General features: G+C 44.8%; 1 protein-coding gene across 1 annotated transcript in view; it reads right to left on the bottom strand.

The window, feature by feature from the left end:
- The window catches only part of cpne4a (copine IVa), a gene marked incomplete at its 3' end in the record, with an annotated part of 212,380 nt that overhangs the window by 121,614 nt on the left and 70,414 nt on the right, over nt 1–20,352 (bottom strand). Inside the window, exon 3 of the mRNA XM_080427247.1 lies at nt 12,477–12,656. Coding sequence (XP_080283373.1) covers nt 12,477–12,656 — 180 coding nt within the window. The remainder of the gene's footprint in view (nt 1–12,476; nt 12,657–20,352) is intronic.

Raw genomic sequence — 20,352 nt, 5'->3', positions numbered from 1 at the left:
CCACTATAGTCCCTCACTAACATGTTAGTCTAGTTTTTATTTGTTGACGAAATTGTCAATATATTTAGTCTTAGTTTTAGTCATCGTAGCTTAGTTTTTATTTGGTTTTCGTCAGTGAAAAAAGGTAGTCGACGGACACTTTTCGTCATAGTTTTAGTCGACAAAATCAACACCGGTGTAAGGTCTATATTCTTATTGTAATCATTGCTACAGTATAGTGTTTGTTCAGTAATCTATCGAGGGTCTTTAGTAAACAGAAAATACATTTTTACAGTTGGGATACCAATTTTATCCAATCAGGGAGAGAGAACCCAACTCATTTATCAGCTTATACATTTTCCAATTCCAGTTCCAATTTAGTCTATTTATATCACCTAACATTTGACGTGTTTAGCCTGTATCCTGTATGAGTTCTCTCTCCTGATTGGATCAATTTGGTATCCCGATATGATTTGTATTTGATATTTCTGATGTATTTGGTATAATGCCCCTCTTAATGAAACTGAAAAACACCAGACTTGGTGTTATGTTTGATTATTGGATTAGAAATAAAATAAAATTGTAGTAGCCTATACAGTCTATTTGTGAAGCAAATAAAGTTATGCGTCTGAAAAAAAAAGGTGACCCTCAGATTACATTGCTGTTCATTCTGCATTCATCTATATGCATCATGTCTGTCGGACATGGGCATGCGGTCTTTATCAGAGAGTGCCTGAACTCGAGGCCAATGTGTTGTTCCCACAGGAGCACTTATTTGTGGATGAGGCGTGATTCAATCTCAACAAGACCAGACGGCGGGAGGAGACATAATTGGCCGCTGTGTAACTGTTGATTTCCCTGGACAGCCAAGTGGAAACATTACCATGTGCACACAACCCCCATGAGCTAATGACCCTGAGGATGACCCTGCTCCAGGCAATGGGAGAGTTCAGCATCTTGTATTAGTTTTATTTAGTTTTGACTATATATCCTCCTATAATTCGACAAAGCTCTGTGCGGGTGCGGTGAGTGGTGAGCCCAAAATCTCTTCTGCCCGGTTCTCCTCAGTGGCTGGAGCAATTGATCTGAATTTGCACACAGCCATTGACCATTACCATGCGCACGGAACAGCGAAGCCCGTTTTTTCGCTTTCCCCAAATGTCAGCTGTTTATTAGCGTTTTTGTGTTCGCTGGCTCCCGGGTTGCCAATTCATGTGCGCATATCCCCCCACGGGTATGGTCTAGTTGTTTGAATTCAAGTTTTAAGTCGTTTTTTAAAGTGGGTGTGCTAGTTTTTATTTTCTTAAAAGGTTAGTTTTACTAGAGTTTAGTTTCTATTCGTTTTTTAATGTTAATTTTCATCTAGGCAGATAGAGCAGTCACAAAAAAACATTTGTGACGACACTCTGTGTTCAGACGCCCATTATAGGTGTCGACACGAGCCACGACACCCACAGCACCGGGGCTGACCCTTCTCCCTCAATACTAGGAACTGTGTATGTTGTTTAGTTGTCTATCTCATTGGTTCTCAAAGTGGGGTCCGGGGACCCCCAGGGGTCCTTGAGGAAGTTCCAGGGGGTCCCCAGCTAAATGCTAGTTAGGAACCAAATGGACAAATGGTCTGTAACTCAGAGAGTGTACAAATGGAACCAAATGGACCCAAATGGATTTGTACACTCTCAGAGTTAAATTAACATTGATTTTACGATATAAATTGGGGTCCAAGAGATAGAAATGCCATTAGATGGGGGTCCGTAGCCTAATGCATGTCAAACTGGGGGTCCAAGAAATTAAAATGGTTGAAAATCACTGCTATAGAGCTGTAAAAATCTTCTCTTATGGGGGTCCTTGGCATATCTATTCAAATGGGGGTCCGCGGGCTAATAAGTGTCAATTTGGGGGTCCTTGAGATGAAAAGGTTTGAGAACCACTGGTCTATCTATCTATAATACTAGCTCTAACTGCCATGCAATGTCAAGTGGTGTGGAGTTAGCCTAGGACCAGACGAATCTGCGAGTGCAAAAAAAATTGCACTCTGCGATTTGGTTCTGGCACCGCTCCATAGAGAATCCATTTCCTGCTCCAGAAGACGTGGGTAACCAATCAGGGCCCAGTATTAAAATATGGGAGACTGTGATTGGTAGTTGGTTGTAGGTCTAACCAATTGCGTACAGAGCCATTGTTTTGATCCCGCCCCCTTGGGGAAAAAAAACGTCCTCATAGAGGCATCATATCCACGCGGCCAGGGAGAGTCCAAGTGGATCCGAGGGATCAACGCGAGCAGCTGCACCCGACAGCAGACCTCACAGACAGGCTGGAGAAGTGCACTTGACACTTGATGCTTGTTTCTGGCAGCTACTGTACATTTTAGTCATTAAATATGTAGTTGCTCAATCTTGAATAATTTCACACGTACTACTTTTAGTGTGAAACTTTGTTATCAATATTCACAACTTTTTCTGTTGTGTTGAGTGTATACTCCATAGCACAGCTTGCTCTAATTGGCTTGCTGCTCTTGCACAAAAGCATTAAAGTTGAGGTTTTCTCAACTTTGAAGATTTTTTTTTGCTATAGAGCATCCCGACACAGTGGGGAAAGCCCACTTACCAACTTTATTTTTTTTCAAGAACAAGGACTGTGTCTAAATTTCATTTATTTTTGTCCAGACAAAAACTGGTAATGTTTCAGCCTCGTTGGCTTTCATCAGAGCATGTGGGAAAAGCGCCGGACGCTCGTCTCCTTGGACTCTAAACGCATTCTCAGGACCTGCCAGCGTTGTGATGCTGCTGGTGTGAATTCCACATGAATGGAACAGAGCCTTAGTAGCGCTGGTAACAACTGTGAGGGAAGAACTGGAAGATTATACTGCATATTTCATGCCAATATGGTTGCCGGGAAAAGGCTCTATTGCCAAGATGGGGAACACTTTTTTTGTCTTGTCAAAACATTTTATTGGTGTACCTTGGGAGCTTGTTCGAGAAATAATTCCACCCACTCTTTCACGGCTTTAAATTTGTGATGTGACAATCAAGTAGAATCTCAGCTACGTGCCAGCTTGTAAATGCGTGTGTGTGTGTGTGTGTGTGTGTGTGTGTGCGTGCGTGTGTGTATGCGCACGTTCCATTTGGAGCTCAGTCAAAGGATGATACTGTATCATTCACAGTCCAAAGAAACTCAAGTGGCTGTTCATACACTTTGCTTAACTGCACTGAATTACTGTAGAATTACGTTTACCTATGCCATATTTACAATATAGAATGAGATATTGTATCAGAACACCAATTAGTGGTGGAGGGAAGGGGGGGGGGGGTAATTCATTTTTATCGCCAGTGGGATTACATTTGATCTCTGCTTCTGGTCATAATGAATCAAATAAAATGCTTATCCTTTTGTCTGATATACGTGTACTGTACTGTATTTGATATTCATGTTTGATAATATCCGTATTTTGGGTCATTTTTGTCTAAAATATATACAATGCGTTGTCAGCTTGTAGATCGTCTATTTCCGCTATTTTGTTGAAAAAGTGTATAGGACTAAAGTGGTTAAGAATGTCTGCCCTTTTCCTTCTACCTATCTGCCTATCTGAACAGCATTTACCGGCGGGACACTGATGCTCATTAAGATCTGTTCATATAATGGCCTGTGTTCAGAGTTTTGAAGCAAAAAAATAAACTTTTGATAAGAGAGCACATGATTTTGCAAGAGATTTGTGGATTTATGTCTTGTGCCGTTTGAGTGTCGAGTTTTGTGAAATTGAGCAATATGTTCAGGTAATGCATTCAAACTATTGAGGAAAAACATGTAATCAAATGTTAAATGGGAAACGCGTAAATGAGCACTGGCGTGTGTAATAGTGGATTAATTGGGACGTGGACGTGTATATTTTGTGATTAGCCTATTCAACATGAATGCGTATCGTTGTGCATTATTGTGCTTATTGTGACATATTTACATACATCTTAGTATGGATCCTATATGTCCAGTGGGTCACCTAAATTCTGACCATGTATTTGATTCAAATAGGCTATCTATAGCTCATCTAATGAAAATCTACTTCTTTATCTTTTAATTTGGCAGTCTTTTGCCTAAATGTGTGGTTGTGAACAGAGGCAAACAAGATCCATTGTTATTCAGTGGATTATTGCCAGGCGAGGTGAAAACTGCCAGGGAAAACTAACCACTTAAGTACTAGTGTCCCTGGCAGGGTTGTCTGCTTATTATCTGCTTATTATAATTTCCCCGCAAGATTTTATTTGGAAATAGCCGATCTACAAGCTCACAACGCGTCGCGTTGTGAGCTTGTAGATCTGCTATTTTCAAATAGCTGATGTATGTTAAGAGTGCTTATGTGGCCCTTCTTTTGGGCTGGTTTTCCTAGACCTGGTTGCTTGTTTCTCTCACAGAATCTGGCAACACTGGTCCCTGGGGTGAATATATGGCCAAAATATCGGATCTACAAGCTCAGAACGCGTCATGGTTTCTGCATAGAGATTTGGTGTAGAGAGAAAAAGGACAGGGCCTATAGCAGTGGTTCCCAAACTGGAGGTCCCCAAATTATTTTGTGGGGGTCCCCCAGAGGATTAGCTTAATGTGCAACATTGTTTTCTCACTCAACAGTAAACAAACCAACATACAGTATAAGTGTATAAGGGTGTCTGCACATTTCTAAAGTTACAATTGAATGACTTGTTTAAACGTTTTAACCCATTAAGACCCGAGGCCGATTCTACAAAATGTCTTCTAAATCAGTTTATTTGAAAAAACCTATGTTGCTATATCTATGGTCTGTGGTTCTCGAACTTTTTCATGTCAAGGACCTCCCAAAATGATGTATTTGGCCGCAGACCCCCATCTCAAAATATTTTGTTCCAGGGACCCCCCAGAAGCAAAGATTTGAGTTTCAAATGTTCGCTTAAAAAATATGTGACGGTGGCCAACTGTGTCACATTTGACTTGCCAATTTAATGGCACCGTTTTTTAATCCTTTCAATTAAATTCACAATGGATTCACAATAATAAAATATAGGTTGCACATTAAAGTGCGGGGTGCATAATTATCGTGAATACCAAAGGAACAAATCACTTGCAGACTATGCCACCCAGGTTTGTTATAGGAGCCTAAGAACTCCTCCACTAACACCTTTCTTTTCAGGCTCTACACAGGTTCAAGTTAAACCAGGTAAGTACTTAAACTTGATTGAGAACACTTTTAAAACCCAGGAGAAAACGGAGACTGACAAATGGCTAAAAAGGGTGAATATACATTTATTAAGAATTTCCCTAATACAAGAGGCCTCTGTGCCTTTAAAATACAAATAAGAAAGAAACACAATATAATCCTAAACTCTAACTAACTAACTAACTAAAATGCAATACAAAAAGATAATGGGGCTGGACATGTGCAAATGATAGCAGAGTGCAAAATAACAGGGCGCAACAATAACTTAATTTAAAGGTAGGGTAAGTGATTTGCGTTGGTTAAAATAATTGTTAAATAGCTCTATATTCTGATAGTACTCATTGCTATAGAGTGTTTGTTCAGTATTAGGAGTCTCCTTGTCTCTCCACCTCTTTATTAAACAGAAAATGCACATTTTCATTTCCAATTTTATCCAACCAGGACAGAGAACTCAATCAGGATATAGATTAAACAAGTGAAATTGGAAGTGATGACACTAAGAAATGAGCAGACAAAATTTGAACTGGAACACTATACAAATTAAGCTTAAAAATGGGTACTTTCTCCTGATTGGCTGAGATTTTGACACCTACCGAAAAATGGATTTTCTGTTTATTAAAGAGCTGGAGAGATGGGGAGACATCTGTTACTGAAAAAACACTCTATAGCAATGATTACTATCAGAATATAGTATTTTAACCTTTTAACAAAATACTTTTTGTTTTAACCAAAAAATATCACTTACCCTACCTTTAAGTAAAGTGCCAAATGCTGTTAAAGTGCGCTGTGTGCTATAATAACTTCAAGACCAACTCATGAGTGCAAATGGGGGGTTTGCGGTGTAGTGGAGCAGATTGCTGAAACGATCTTTCACTTGGTGATACAAGCACCAAATTTGGCACACAAGTGCTTCAGAACCTACTCTCTCAGAAAAGTACGTAATCCACTTGAAAAAACAAAATGGCCGCCATTTTTCAAGATGGCCGCCATTCGAAGTGGTTTTAAACGGTGTTTGAACTATATTTTGATTGAATAATCCTATTTTGATGGTCTACACATCAAAATATATGTCTTTGAGTATGTGAAATCCAATTCTGCATTTATAAATGTTTAATTATTGAATATTATGATGATACAATAGGAATTAAATGAAGAAACACTCTCTCTGTGATGTTTCCGAAGTGATGTCTTGGTACGTGACCACCCAATGTAGAGACATGTGATAGGACAGTAAACTGTGCATATTGCAATTCAACAGTGCTGGAAGATGTAGTATGGCTTGTCTGGGGTTGACTAGTGCATTAGAAATATGATTACACTTTTCCGATATATAGGGTAATGTTAACTTTATGTTTTACAAACAATATAAACAAACTGATTGACTTGTGTTTTTTTTTTCTTTTGGGACCCGCCACCACCCCCCCTCTACGGAAGACAACTTTATTTTTATTTATAAATAGGAAAATAGAACATCCAAAAGCTTTTTTTTTCTTCTTTTTTGTTTGTTTACTAACTTGCTGTTGATGTACAGCTTTGATTGTGTTGTTCTTTTAGTCATCACAATTGCAGGCACACAACTGTGTACACTTGAAGCGATTGCATTTGCATCGTCCTCGGCATTCAGTCTTGCAGCCGCACTTTGTCAACTGCTCACAAGTCTGAACAATAGGTGGAAGGGTTGTCCAGAGAACTTGCCAGACCTCTCCATCTTTTTTCCAGCCCCAGTTGGCAGGGCTTTCAGTTTGCATTTTGCTCACTGTTGCCTGGCCCCATATGCAGGCAGCTTGGAAGGCAGAACGTTTCACATGCTGAACAAGGGATGCGCTTGTCGGTGGGATGGCATCATAAGACCTTTGCTTCTGAGCAAACAAGTCCAGTCTTGCCTTATCAACCTTGTCTGTAGTGCTGTGCTTGTCATACATGGTGATGACAAACTTCTCAAGGATGTTGACGTCTGCATCTTCTATGATAGGTGGGTATTGACTGAGCTTTTTGAAGACAGGGCTCACTTCAGGGTAAACCTCCCATGCTGCCATGCTGTTTTTTTGCCTTTACCACGAAAAGCTGACACAACATCACAGCCAGTGAAGGCGTGGAAGAACAGCATGCCACTGGATTTCTCTGGGCCAAGATTCACTACCATTTCATGAATTCGCAACCACCTAATGGACTGACCCTGGCCGAATTCTACCCACATCTTGTCTAAGCCTGCATCCTGAAGACTCGCAAAAACACTGACTGCAACAACAAGAATATCAGTGTTGCATGCCTTAATCAACACAGACTTCATCTCTTGCTTGGCTGCATGGAGAGCATGTGTGAAGATCCTGGAGTCAGCTTCTTCATGGTTGCAAGGGCTTAAGCCTTCAAGGCTGATGAGTTTGTTTGAAAGAGCCTGCTCTCCTTTGGTCACAACTATGACATTGTCGGGACATAGGGTCACTATCTTGTCAGCTAGGAACGCGAAGAGCTCAGTCTTGTTGTCGCTGTCTCGCAGGAAGCTTTTCCAGTTGGTCGGTAGTTTGGTTTTGTCTGTCACTCTACATCGAACTCCCTTACCTCTGTTTGACCTTGTTTCAGCCTTCAGGCTCGAAGTCCAGTAGATATCAAAAACTATGTCTGTTCGCTCATACTTTGATGAGTATGTCTGGATCTTTGGAACTACATCTTGGATAGCATATTCCTCAAAGGTCTTTGATGTCTTTGGAGACAATGAATTCACAAGAGCGGAACCATCAACGATAATAGCATCACATTCTGGTTGTTTGTCAGGAGGAGAAATGGTAGCTTCCAGAATTTTTGCAAGCTGGGACTTCTGACCGGAGTGGAGTTTCCCTGTGTCACTCAGTGCTGCAGGGAAAGACTGATTCTCATGCTTGAAGAACTCAAGCAGGTCACACTCTTGTGATTGGCAGGATATAAAGAGCTGCGAGAACAGACGACAGTCGTCTTTGAGTACCTGCTTCTTCATGTCACTGGAAGCTGCAGCTGCCTCTTGGCGAAAGAAGTCAACTTTGTTCGACATCACTCTTATAAAAATTCAATAGAGCTTGACCACAGCATTTCAATGAAGTATCATGGATGTTTCCCTTCAACTTAATGCAATATCTGTGATCAGACAGAAAATGCTCATTTTGAGTCACGTAATAGCAGCCATTTTGAAAACTGGCGGCCATATTGGAATACAATTGACAGTATTGAGTTCTTCCAGTCAGAATACATTCATTTTGATGTTTGGATCATTAATACATTTCTGTTCATTCAAGTTCTACTTCAAAAAACATTTTTTTGCATTTGATGAGGCGGCCATCTTGAAAACTGGCGGCCATCTTGGATTGTCAGCTGGATTACGTACTTTTCTTAGATAGTACATCCTGGACATCATTTGTGCCAATTTTGGTGCTTGTATCACCAAGTGAAAGATTCTGATGGAATATTGACTTAAACTGCCGCGCTAGTGGGGAGAGGACCAAGCAGGTAATCTTCTGTAATCTTCTAGTTCCACATCATCATCATCATCTTCAATCTGAAATCACAAAAGCAGGGGCCAGTTCATCCGTTCCCAGATAATATACTGCGAGGCTCTAACTCAGTGGGTTTACACAGCTAGTGTTGCATAAGACGGTACTTACAACGACGGCAGGTATTAACCTGCCGTTGCGTTGGTTGCGCGTGCAACACTGTAGCCACCCCGTCGTCCTTGGCTCGCGCCAGGTCCCGCTACGGTCGATCACTTGGTCACTGTTGAATTCACTGCTTTTCCAGGCTCATCTCCTCCTCTGCATGCTCTGGTCTCTCGCAGGGTTCCTTGTCCACACCATAGACATATATAGGTAGACGCCTCCTTCGGCTCTGATGCATGTGTATCTTGGGCGCCATTTTAGCGTAGGAAAGCTGTAGGGAAGCTTCCGTGTGTGTCACAGAAGGGGGCGTTCGGTAGGCCAATCAGAGGCAGGTGGGGGCGGGCAACTAGATTCTGACAGGTCTTAGAAAAGACGCACTGTGATTGGCCAGTAGTCAACGCGCTGTGAGCGCTGTGATTGGCCAGTAGTCACTTGAGTGTCCGTTTGCCTACGCGAAAATGGCGGCCGCGATACAAGTTGCTCCAACGAACTGCAGAGGCCAATGAGGTATCTAGGTTTCTATATCTATGGTCCACACGGCGTCTCACACTGTCTCGGTGGTGTGAGTACTCGCTCTTGGTCCCTCTTACCGCCCCAATGCACTGGTCTTTTCTCGGTTCACACTCGGCTTCCTCACCAGCTCCTACACACAACCTTCTTCGTTGCTGTGTCCTTTTTGAATGAGCGCGGCTCTAGTTTATGTCCTGCTCACCGCACCTCTCTCTCACTCTCGATTGGTCACCGGTGACGTCGCCTACTAGGGGATTGGGCAGTGGGGACCACGCCCGAGTGTCTGTCAGCGTCTCAGCTGTTTGCTGTCATTGACACTTAGTGCTGCTAAGTGGCTTGGGGACCGGGGGAAAACATTGCCCAACAATAAACGAATACATTAAGACATCAAAATACAGGCTTTAAAAGGGGTTAAGAGATGAAAAACATGCATAAATAAATAACGGAAAAATAATAAGAATACCCCGTTTTCCCCCCTGTCACATATATATTCAAAGATTTGCACAAATGTTCACGATTTTTCTAAAATAGCAGATCTACAAGCTCATTTTCTCTCAGCTCAATATTTTCACAATATTATCTGTGGAACTGAGTCAAACTAAATGTAATGCCTACAATTTAAAGTGCTTGTCATGGTGGGGGGGCCTGAATTCAAATATGATTATTTTGGGGGGTCACAGCCTGAAAGGTTTGGGGCCCTTGGCCTATAGTAAAGAACCCATGGGGACTCCTGTCAAAGAAGAACTGCATAATTTGAAACATTTAAGTTGTAGCCTACTAGTAATGTTGTACCAGTGAACACCATATAATACCAGGCAGTATGTTTGACATTGCTAACAGCCTGCAAATCTCCTACAAAGTCACATTTCAGACAAAATAATGAACAAGAGCTTACAGATTATGAATGTTTGTCACTGTGATTGAATACCCCATCTCTGTTTTGTTTGTTACCGTGAAAGCCACAATTAATAATTACTCAGCAACCACAGATTATTCTCTAATCTGCTAATTTCATGCTACAGTGAAGTTTTCTTGCACATCCCTTTTAATGTCAGTGCCTCCATGTACCTATGGTACATGTTATGGTTTTGTATTTGCAGATCACTGTCTATTCTATTTCTGTGGGAATAGTGTTGATTTCGTCGACTAAAACTATGACGAAAAATGTTCGTCGACTACCTTTTTTCACTGACGAAAACTAAACAAAAACGAAATAAAAACTAAGCTAAAATGACTAAAACTAAGACTATTATTGACAATTTTGTCAACAAATAAAAACTAGACAAAAATGTTAGTGAGGGACTAGTGGAGAAAAGAACCAAAAGACATGTCATTTTATGTTTGGTTGCGCTCGGGTATTGTGCTCTGAAAATAGCAGATCTACAAGCTCACAACACGTCGTGCTGCGACTCGTTGTGAGCTTGTAGATCGGCTATTTTCAGCATGCAGTAAGAAGTGTAAGATCAGCCATTATGACGCCATCAAGGCCCCGCCAAAATACATTTTAGTCGACTGAATCAACTGTAGATTTTGTCAACTATAATCTTATGATATTTAGTCGACTAAAACTAGATAAAAACTAAAACATTTCAGATGACTAAAATATGACTAAAACTAAATGGAATTTTATTCAAAAGACTATGACTAAAACTAAATAAAAATTTGCTGTCAAAATCAACACTGTGTGGGAATGCCCCTTCTTCTACTAAATATTCAACTGTACGGTTAAGGGGAAGCCAGTTTTCCCCCCCGACTGTGTGTCTGAGACCTGAGGCAGCCTGGATGCCAAGGACACTGGCACCGACAGATGTTCATAACTTAGGAGTAAGAACCTTGCACATAGCACCTTGCACCTTGCACCTTAAGAACTAGGACTAATGGACAAAATATATTGATTTTATAATCTGATCATTATTTTGTTAAATAATTGTACTTTTCTGTACTCGTACTCAAGCTGTAACGAGTAAAGAAACCTGGAACCTTGAAGTTGACTGACAACACTCCTTCGGTCTGAACTCGATTTAACACGATAAATGTATTCCACATCAATCGATTCAACATGATCAATAGGCTCCGCAAGGGCAAACTACTGCTGAAAATGTACACATCTAGCTTCTAGCAGACGACCCCCAAAGCATGGGAGCCCTGCTGTTGTCTGTTGACCATCAGCTGACTGAATTTGGCCTCAACTGGCATGAGGGCGAGTACATAACAACAGCATGTGAACTATAGTCCTGGTTTAACAGTTTGAACAGTAACACCCAGCAACCGGGTTAACGGTTAGCTTCATTGTTATGTTACAATGAAGCCAGCTTGAAGCAGACAGCATTTCATCACGTTACATCAGACAGATGAATGTTGGAGAATAAAACCAATAGAACTGAATCACGTGCACGCACGCACGCACACACACACTCGCACGCAGTGTTGCATTGCTCATGGGACGGCCTAACACGCCGTGCAACAACCTTTTTGAACAGGAGCACGCGCACGCACATGCATAGATTTAAAACAACTTTAAATTCTCACCTCAACAAAGATAACAAAGGCTGCCGACCGCCGGTTGTCACACCAGCATGAATGAACATAGGATTAACATAGGAATGAGCCTAGATGCATATCGACTGTCCATTGTGTGACCTGTTGTGTAGGTGTTAAGCGACGTGTGCATGACGTCTTTAAAATAGAGTGCAACCACTTTCCAATTCACCAATGCAACACTGCTCGCACACACGCGCGCACACACACACGAAGAGAAGAGAGGAGAGGAGAGGAGAGGAGAGGAGAAGAGAAGAGAAGAGAAGAGAAGAGAAGAGAAGAGAAGAGAAGAGAAGAGAAGAGAAGAGAAGAGAAGAGAAGAGAAGAGAGTAAAGGAGAGTGCTTTCTAGCATGGGGGCGGGGTTTAACATAATGACCATCTGGACTGATTATTTCATTTCATTTTTTGCTAAGCATGTCACACACACAAAACAAACAAACACACACACACGCATGGCTGGGTCTTTCTCTCGCTCGCTCGCTCGCACGCACGCACGCACGCACGCACGCACGCACGCACGCACGCACGCACGCACACACACACACACACACACACACACACACACACACACACACACACACACACACACACACACACACACACACACACACACACACACACACACACACACACACACATCTACCTGTCCCAGCGTACACTCTACTGATCCCAGGAAGTCTGCCTCCTTCAGGCCATTGTGAGCACTGCTGATGTCAATCAGCTCATAGCGGATGCGTTGGACCTCTTCAAAATAAAAGTCCAACGTGAACACCTTGGAGAAGGTTGGGTTGGTCGAACTACGAATGACCTCCGTCCTGTCAACCTGGACGACAGGAGAGAGAGAGAGAGAGAGAGAGAGAGAGAGAGAGAGAGAGAGAGAGAGAGAGAGAGAGAGAGAGAGAGAGAGAGAGAGAGAGAAACATACAGTTACAGAATGGAAGTGGATGATATATGTTGTGATAAACTACACACAACATGTATTATAGCCCAATCTATATACTAATGAACACAGGTACAACTTCAAGTTCGTTCTGGTGCTTGTCAGAATAAGACATCCTGCTTCTAGTAGTGGTAATAGTAACACACCTTCACAATAAAGGTCTGAGAGAGAGAGAGAGAGAGAGAGAGAGAGAGAGAGAGAGAGAGAGAGAGAGAGACAGACAGACAGACAGACAGACAGACAGACAGACAGACAGACAGACAGACAGACAGACAGACAGACAGACAGACAGACAGACAGACAGACAGACAGACAGACAGACAGACAGAGATTTTTTTTTGATTTTTAACAAATCTTTTATTAAAAAAACTAATTAAAATCCAGTCATTTTTTAAAGACATCACAAAAACACATGTCAATACCAATAATACTTCAAACAAAAAAAATATTAAAAATTAAATTGTCATCTACCACAGAACACAAAGCATCATTATAGCACCACTTTTCAATGAATTCCTCAATGTTGTTCATTCCTTTATAAAAACTAAAATCAATCCATATTCTGGCTTTCACCAAAGATACAAAAACAGGGAGTGCATTTTGCCCTGCCTTATCTTCAACTCTATTCTTCCTACTACTGTATATAGCCATTTTTGCCTCTCCTAAGACCAGATTTCATAATTGCCATTTCACACAGTCAACTTTCCTGTAACCTGCTCCCAGAATAAAAGCAGTCTTAGACCACTCTTCATCAAACCATTTGAACATATTTTCCAATGTATTAAAAAGGTCACAAAGTCTTTTGCACTCTTTCTCATCACAAAAAGGACATTTGCTTGACACTGTGGGGTTGACCAAAGAAATAAAAGCATTTACTGCAATGGCACCATGTAAAATCCTCCACTGTAAATCCCCAGTCCTTTTCCTTATAGGGAGCTTATATAAAACCCTCCATATTGGCGTCTCCTCACTGTCCAGTTCCAGTTTTTGTCTTGTGGAGTATCGCTGGGAGATCGCCTGTTAGCACCACACCTCAGAGAGGGAGCGGGACAGAGACAGAGAGAGGCTTCACAGACACAGCAGCAGGCTGGGCTGCGTCATAGAGGGGCGTTAACTACCAATTGCCCTCATGAATCAGCCCCATCTGAGCGCACCTGTGTGATCGCCTAGGTGTGGCACCAAACTACAAAACAGTCGCTCTGTCTCAGTCTCAGCCTGGCTCTCTTGGTGAACAGACGGGTGCTCAGGCGGTAAGCGATTCTCCACTGTTTTCCCTCACAACTGTGTGTGTTAGTGAAATGTAAAACTAAAGGACATTCTCTGTTATCTTCATAGGCAACCTGCAGGAGGAATGACAACGGATGTTATGATGAATGAGAGAATATAGTACTCACAACCTGTCAGATTGACCCATCAAGTGACGTCACAGCTAAGTCCCGCCCCTTCTTAACCGGAAGTCCCGCCCCCTTTTAACCGGAAGTCCCGCCTCTATTTGAGACCACGCCCAGCGGGAAAATTTGAATTTTGAAAAAGGGCGCTAAAAAAAGGGCGCTAAAAAAAAGGGCGCTAAAAAAGAGCGGGGAGGATTTTTTAACCCATTGATACCTGGAACGCTTCTGTGTCACTTTAGATGCCTTTGGCTATTCAAAAATAGCAGATATACAAGCTCATAGCGCGGCACCGAGTGCCGCGCTATGAACTTGTAGATCTGCTATTTTTGAAAAATCGAGGAAAAAAAATTTGGGTTTTTCTTTCAAAAATTTTTTTGGATTTAGAAGACATTTCTAGAATCTTCTCAGGTCTTAAAGGGTTAATTGGGCGTGGTAAATTATGTCATGTTTAAAAAAAGCGGGAAGCACTAAAGGGCGGGGGCTCTATCAAAAAGTATATAAAGTTGTTATCTCCACCGAGTGTTACAATAGAAAATGGCTTTATCTAAGAAAATGGATTTAGCTGCTGCTGAACGTACGTGGATTCTGTCGGAGAGCAGTCCTATAGCTGATCAAATTAAAGTCCGCTTCAACGAGGGGAAATGCTGTAAGGTTACGATCTCTACAGTGCAGTTTAAGGAGAAACGGCCGTTGACGGAGCTCCGCCAGATAGAAATTGATGAGAAATGTTATGATTCCTTCTATAGTGCTTGTCGGAGGTTTATAGATTATATGACTGTAAGGTCTCCACGCAACTGTGTGCAGAACTCCATCAATGGTGAATGTGGTGATGGGGTCAGTTCATACCTGATTGACAGTAGTCGCGGCTTAACATGGTTCCTGATCCGTATATGTGGAGATACATCTAAAAATTATGGAGGGGGGTCGAAGCCTCGAAATGCGATGGAAAAATAAATTTTCTTTCCAATCCAGTTGGCATTGAACGCCGCGGACTTGTCGAAGTTTCAAGAAGTGTTGGACCACATTGATTCAGTGTTCGGCAGATGCACGCGTGAACGAGTAAAGATGTTGCTAAATACTCTTTAAGAAAATCCTAACTTTTTTGAAAAGGCGGGGATAATGGGCGGTAAAAAAAAAGAAGCGGGAAGCCCCTAAGGGGGTTGGGACGTTATGGACCAATTGAAAGAAAGGTCCGCCCCCTTTTAAAAAAAAAAACTCCTCCTCAGGCATTTTTTTCTTTAAATAGGGAAGACACATACAGTCGACTACTGAAAAGCCCCAAAGGACTGAAACAGCACAAGGCTTAATTCATTTAAAAATACATTAATTGATTAAGAAAAAAACGGTGGACGCCATTTTTTTCTTAATCAATTAATGTATTTGCTTGACTCCGGCAGCGCCGTGACGCTCGTGCGGTCCGACCTGGCGGGGAAGCTCAGCACGACCACAGTCCCCGTGACCTGCGTGCACGGCGACGTGCGCCACTATCCCGTAACCAGGATCCACATCCATACGCCAAGGGGAGACGCTGTGGTGCCAGCCGGCGTGGTGCCGAACCTGCCCGTACCGCTCCTAATAGGCGCGGACTGCGTCCTGTTCGCGCGCTACTGGGACCCCGGTTTGCTACGTGGGACCCCCCGCCGCCGCCGCCGCCGCGCTCGGGGCCTTCGGGACCACTGCACGCCTGCCCGGCGTTCCGTGCCACCTCGCCGGGAGGCGTGAGTGACAGTTCCCCGGGGGGAGACGAAAGGAGTGAGAGAGACGAACGGAGTGAAAGAGACGAGAGAGAAAAGACAGCCGAAAGCGGGGACGGAGACCCGAGACGCGAGGCGGAGGAAAACCCGGCCCCGACAGACCGGGGAGTCGAGGACCCCACTGAAGCCGCGGACCCCTTCGCCGAGTTCCCTGGCGCCGAAGTACTCGAACCACCCCGGGTCGGGGAGTTCGCCACGGCGCAATGGAGCGATCCGAATCTGGACATGGCGCGCCATCAATGGAAAGAAATGTGACGGGGTGAGTGCACTGAATCCCCCATTCTTTCTAGTAAAAAAAAAATACCTATTGTATCGAGGGGTGTTAGACAAGGGGGGGGACCTAATTGAACAGTTACTGGTGCCGAAGTCATATGTTTCACGGGTGTTGTACTTAGGCCACACGCACCAGTTAGGCGCACACCTTGGAGTGCAGAAGACATACGAGCGCATTTTGGCCCGCTTCTACTGGCCCGGTGTCAAGCGGGCAGTAGAAGACTTTTGCAAGGGCTACCCTGAGTGTCAGAAAACCGCTCCACGGCCAACTTTCCATAACCCGCTAGTACCACTGCCGATAATAAATGTGCCGTTCTCACGTCTGGCCATGGACATTGTGGGCCCTCTGCCAAAGTCCAGCCGGGGCCACCGTTACATACTGGTCATATTGGACTATGCGACTAGATATCCCGAGGCCATTCCACTGCGGGCGGCCTCGGCCAAGGCGGTGGCCCATGAGTTACTCATGCTGTTTAGCCGGGTGGGGATAGCGGAGGAAGTACTGACCGATCAAGGCACCTGTTTCATGTCACGAGTTATGTCACAGTTGTACAAATGGTTGAAAGTGAAACGCATACGGACCTCAGTCTATCACCCCCAGACAGATGGGTTAGTCGAGAGGTTTAACCAGACGTTAAAAAAAAATGTGAAAAAACTAACTGATGTGGACGGAAAAGACTGGGACCAGTTGATTCCGTATGTGCTGTTTGCCATTAGGGAAGTGCCACAAGCGTCCACGGGGTTCTCGCCATTTGAATTGGTGTATGGCAGGAGACCCCGTGGGCTGCTAGACATCGCCAAGGAAGCCTGGGAGTGCCAGCCTTCCCCCCACCGCAGCGTCGTGGAGCATATCGAGCGCCTCCAGGCCCGGGCGAAGACGATATGGCCCCTGGTGCGAGAGCATATGGAGAAAGCGCAACGAGACCAGGCCCGCACCTACAATCGCGGCGCCACACTTCGCGAGTTCCAGGTGGGGGAGAAGGTCCTGGTACTGGTGCCCAGCAGCGAGTGCAAGTTCCTGGCAAAGTGGCAGGGGCCATACGAAGTCGTGGAGAAGATGGGGCCCGTGGACTATCGTGTGAGCCAGCCCGGCAGACGGAAAGGCCACCAGATATACCATGTGAACATTCTGAAGAAATGGAACTCAGCCCCTCCACTACCGCTGCCGGCGCTGATGGCCACTAGCTCCCCACAGATGCTGCCCCCGGTGCCTATCGGAGACGATCTGGCCCCCGCCCAGACTCAGGAGATCAAGGACCTGTTGGGGCGGAACCGGGACATATTCTCCGAGCTCCCCGGGCGAACCACGCTCACCCGTCATGACATACGCACGGACCCGGGCAAAGTGGTGCGCCAGCGGCCGTATAGGATCCCCGAAGCCAGACGCGTCGCCATAAAAGAGGAGGTTGCGAAGATGTTGGAGTTGGGAGTCATCGAGGAGTCCTACAGTCCCTGGTCCAGTCCGATAGTGATCGTGCCCAAACCAGACGGGACGCTGCGCTTCTGCAACGACTTTCGGAAGCTTAACGACATCTCCGCCTTCGACGCGTACCCGATGCCACGAGTAGATGAGCTCATCGAGCGCCTGGGCCCGGCTCGGTTCGTCAGCACCCTGGACCTGACCAAAGGCTACTGGCAGGTACTGCTGACGGACCGAGCCAAGGCGAAGACGGCCTTCTCCACGCCTGACGGGCTGTTCCAGTATACGGTGCTGCCCTTTGGAGTGCATGGCGCGCCCGCCACCTTCCAGCGGCTGATGGATCGGGTGCTCCGGCCTCACCGTGAATACGCAGCAGCCTACCTCGATGATATAGTTATCCACAGCCCCAGTTGGAGTCAACATCTGCAGCACCTCCACGCCATCTTGGACGCGCTCAGACGGGCCGGACTGACGGCAAACGCAAAGAAATGTCGTATCGGCCTGACGGAGACCGACTATCTCGGCTACACCATTGGACGAGGATGTGTGAGGCCCCAGACGCGCAAAGTGGAGAGGATCCGAGAGTGGCCTCGCCCCGTCACGAAAAAACAAGTAAAATCTTTTCTAGGACTCATGGCATATTATCAGAAATTTGTAAAAAATTATTCTACTATTGCAGCCCCTCTCTATGATCTGACGTGCCAGAAGCGGCCTAACCACGTCCTCTGGACGGCCGAGGCGGAGGCCGCGTTCCAGAGGTTGAAGTGTGCGCTCTGCGAGGAGCCGGTGTTAAAAGCCCCCGACTTCAGCCTGCCCTTCGTCCTCCACACGGACGCGTCGGGCACCGGGTTGGGGGCCGTCCTCGCACAGGTATTTGAGGGCGAGGAACACCCAATTACCTACGTGAGCAGGAAATTTTTAGATCATGAGAAAAACTATGCGACTGTAGAAAAAGAATGTTTAGCGGTGAAGTGGGCCATACACCACCTCCGTTATTATCTGTGGGGCCGTACGTTTACTCTCATCACAGATCACGCGCCTTTGAAGTGGATGGCCACCAACAAGGACCGGAACGCCAGAGTGACGCGCTGGTTCCTAGAGCTGCAGGACTACCACTTTAAAGTAGAGCACCGACCCGGGAAGGACATCCCACACGCAGACGCCCTGTCCCGCATGTATGAGGTGGCAGAGATGGAAGCCCCCGGACCAAGCGGTGGGCTTAGGGGGGGGATATGTGGAGTATCGCTGGGAGATCGCCTGTTAGGTAAGCACCACACCTCAGAGAGGGAGCGGGACAGAGACAGAGAGAGGCTTCACAGACACAGCAGCAGGCTGGGCTGTGTCATAGAGGGGCGTTACCTACCAATTGCCCTCATGAATCAGCCCCATCTGAGCGCACCTGTGTGATCGCCTAGGTGTGGCACCAAACTACAAAACAGTCGCTCTGTGTCAGTCTCAGCCTGGCTCTCTTGGTGAACAGACGGGTGCTCAGGCGGTAAGCGATTCTCCACTGTTTTCCCTCACAACTGTGTGTGTTAGTGAAATGTAAAACTAAAGGACATTCTCTGTTATCTTCATAGGCAACCTGCAGGAGGAATGACAACGGATGTTATGATGAATGACAACAGAGGTTATGATGAATGTCCATGGAAATTAAGATACATGACAACAGAGGTAATGAAGAATGACCACAGATGTTATGATGTGATGCCCCGGACTCGGGAAGGAATTTATGTTGAAACGTTAATATTATTTACCACATATAAACATTGCTCTATGAGCCTGGCTGTTTCCTCCAATAAACACCCTTGATTGGGTTTGTACCCTGACCTTTGCGTCTTGGCTTGTATCAGTTCCCCACAGTCTCCACACTGTATCAACCCTTCCATTCAGTTTGCTTTTGTTCAATGCTTTAACAAAATTTTTGTACATCACTTTTCCATATTTAATAAAGGCCCTGAAAAACCCATCCAGATTTGGTATAAAACCCAGTTCTGGAAAAGGATCCCTCTCATCCGGAATCTCCACTCCCTCACTGTACTCCTTCAGCATCTCGACTTCTTCCTCAGTCAGCCTTTTAATCCACAAATTCAATATATTCCTGGTCTGTCGTAAAGACCTCAGCCCCAGAAAGGAAGCCACAGCCAGCGTATTGCTCAGGTCAGGACCAGCTATATCCACGATGTTCCTCAGTGTGACAGCTCCTGAGGTACGAAGCATTTGATTTAGACCCGGTGTAGAACTGTCCTGTATGTCTAACCTGGCTCCATTAATAAGTGGCTCCTCAAGTAGCCAGTGAAGAGAACATGTAGGTTTTAGTGTCCTCCATTTGAAACAGTTCCACGCCTTAAAAACTGCTTGATAAAAAGGAGGTAATCCACGCAAGTTTAATACAGTACAGTCCATTAAAAAGAGTGAAGTGTCTAACCCCAGACCAGCTGTCCTCTGCAAAATGATGCTTGCAACTTCTCGCCACACCACATCTTCTGGGCCTATAAGAAAGCGTTGTGCAAACTGTACTCTAAAAGCTGCTATCCTACTCTCTATGTGAATAAGACCTTGTCCCCCCTCCTCTTTTGGTAAAAACAAAACACTCTGTGGTACCCAGTGCAATCTGTCCCAGAAAAAAATCACCAAAACTGATTGCACCTTTTTTACTAAACCTCTAGGTGGCTCCATACAGGCCAGCCGGTGCCACAAAGCAGAAGCTACCAAATTGTTGATAATGAGTGTTCTACCTC

The sequence above is a fragment of the Gymnoscopelus braueri genome (assembly GCF_963280865.1).
Source record: "Gymnoscopelus braueri genome assembly, chromosome: 4".
Taxonomy (NCBI): Eukaryota; Metazoa; Chordata; class Actinopteri; order Myctophiformes; family Myctophidae; genus Gymnoscopelus; species Gymnoscopelus braueri.
The sequence above is the reverse complement of the archived record's forward strand: the minus strand, read 5'-3'. Positions and strand labels throughout refer to the sequence as shown.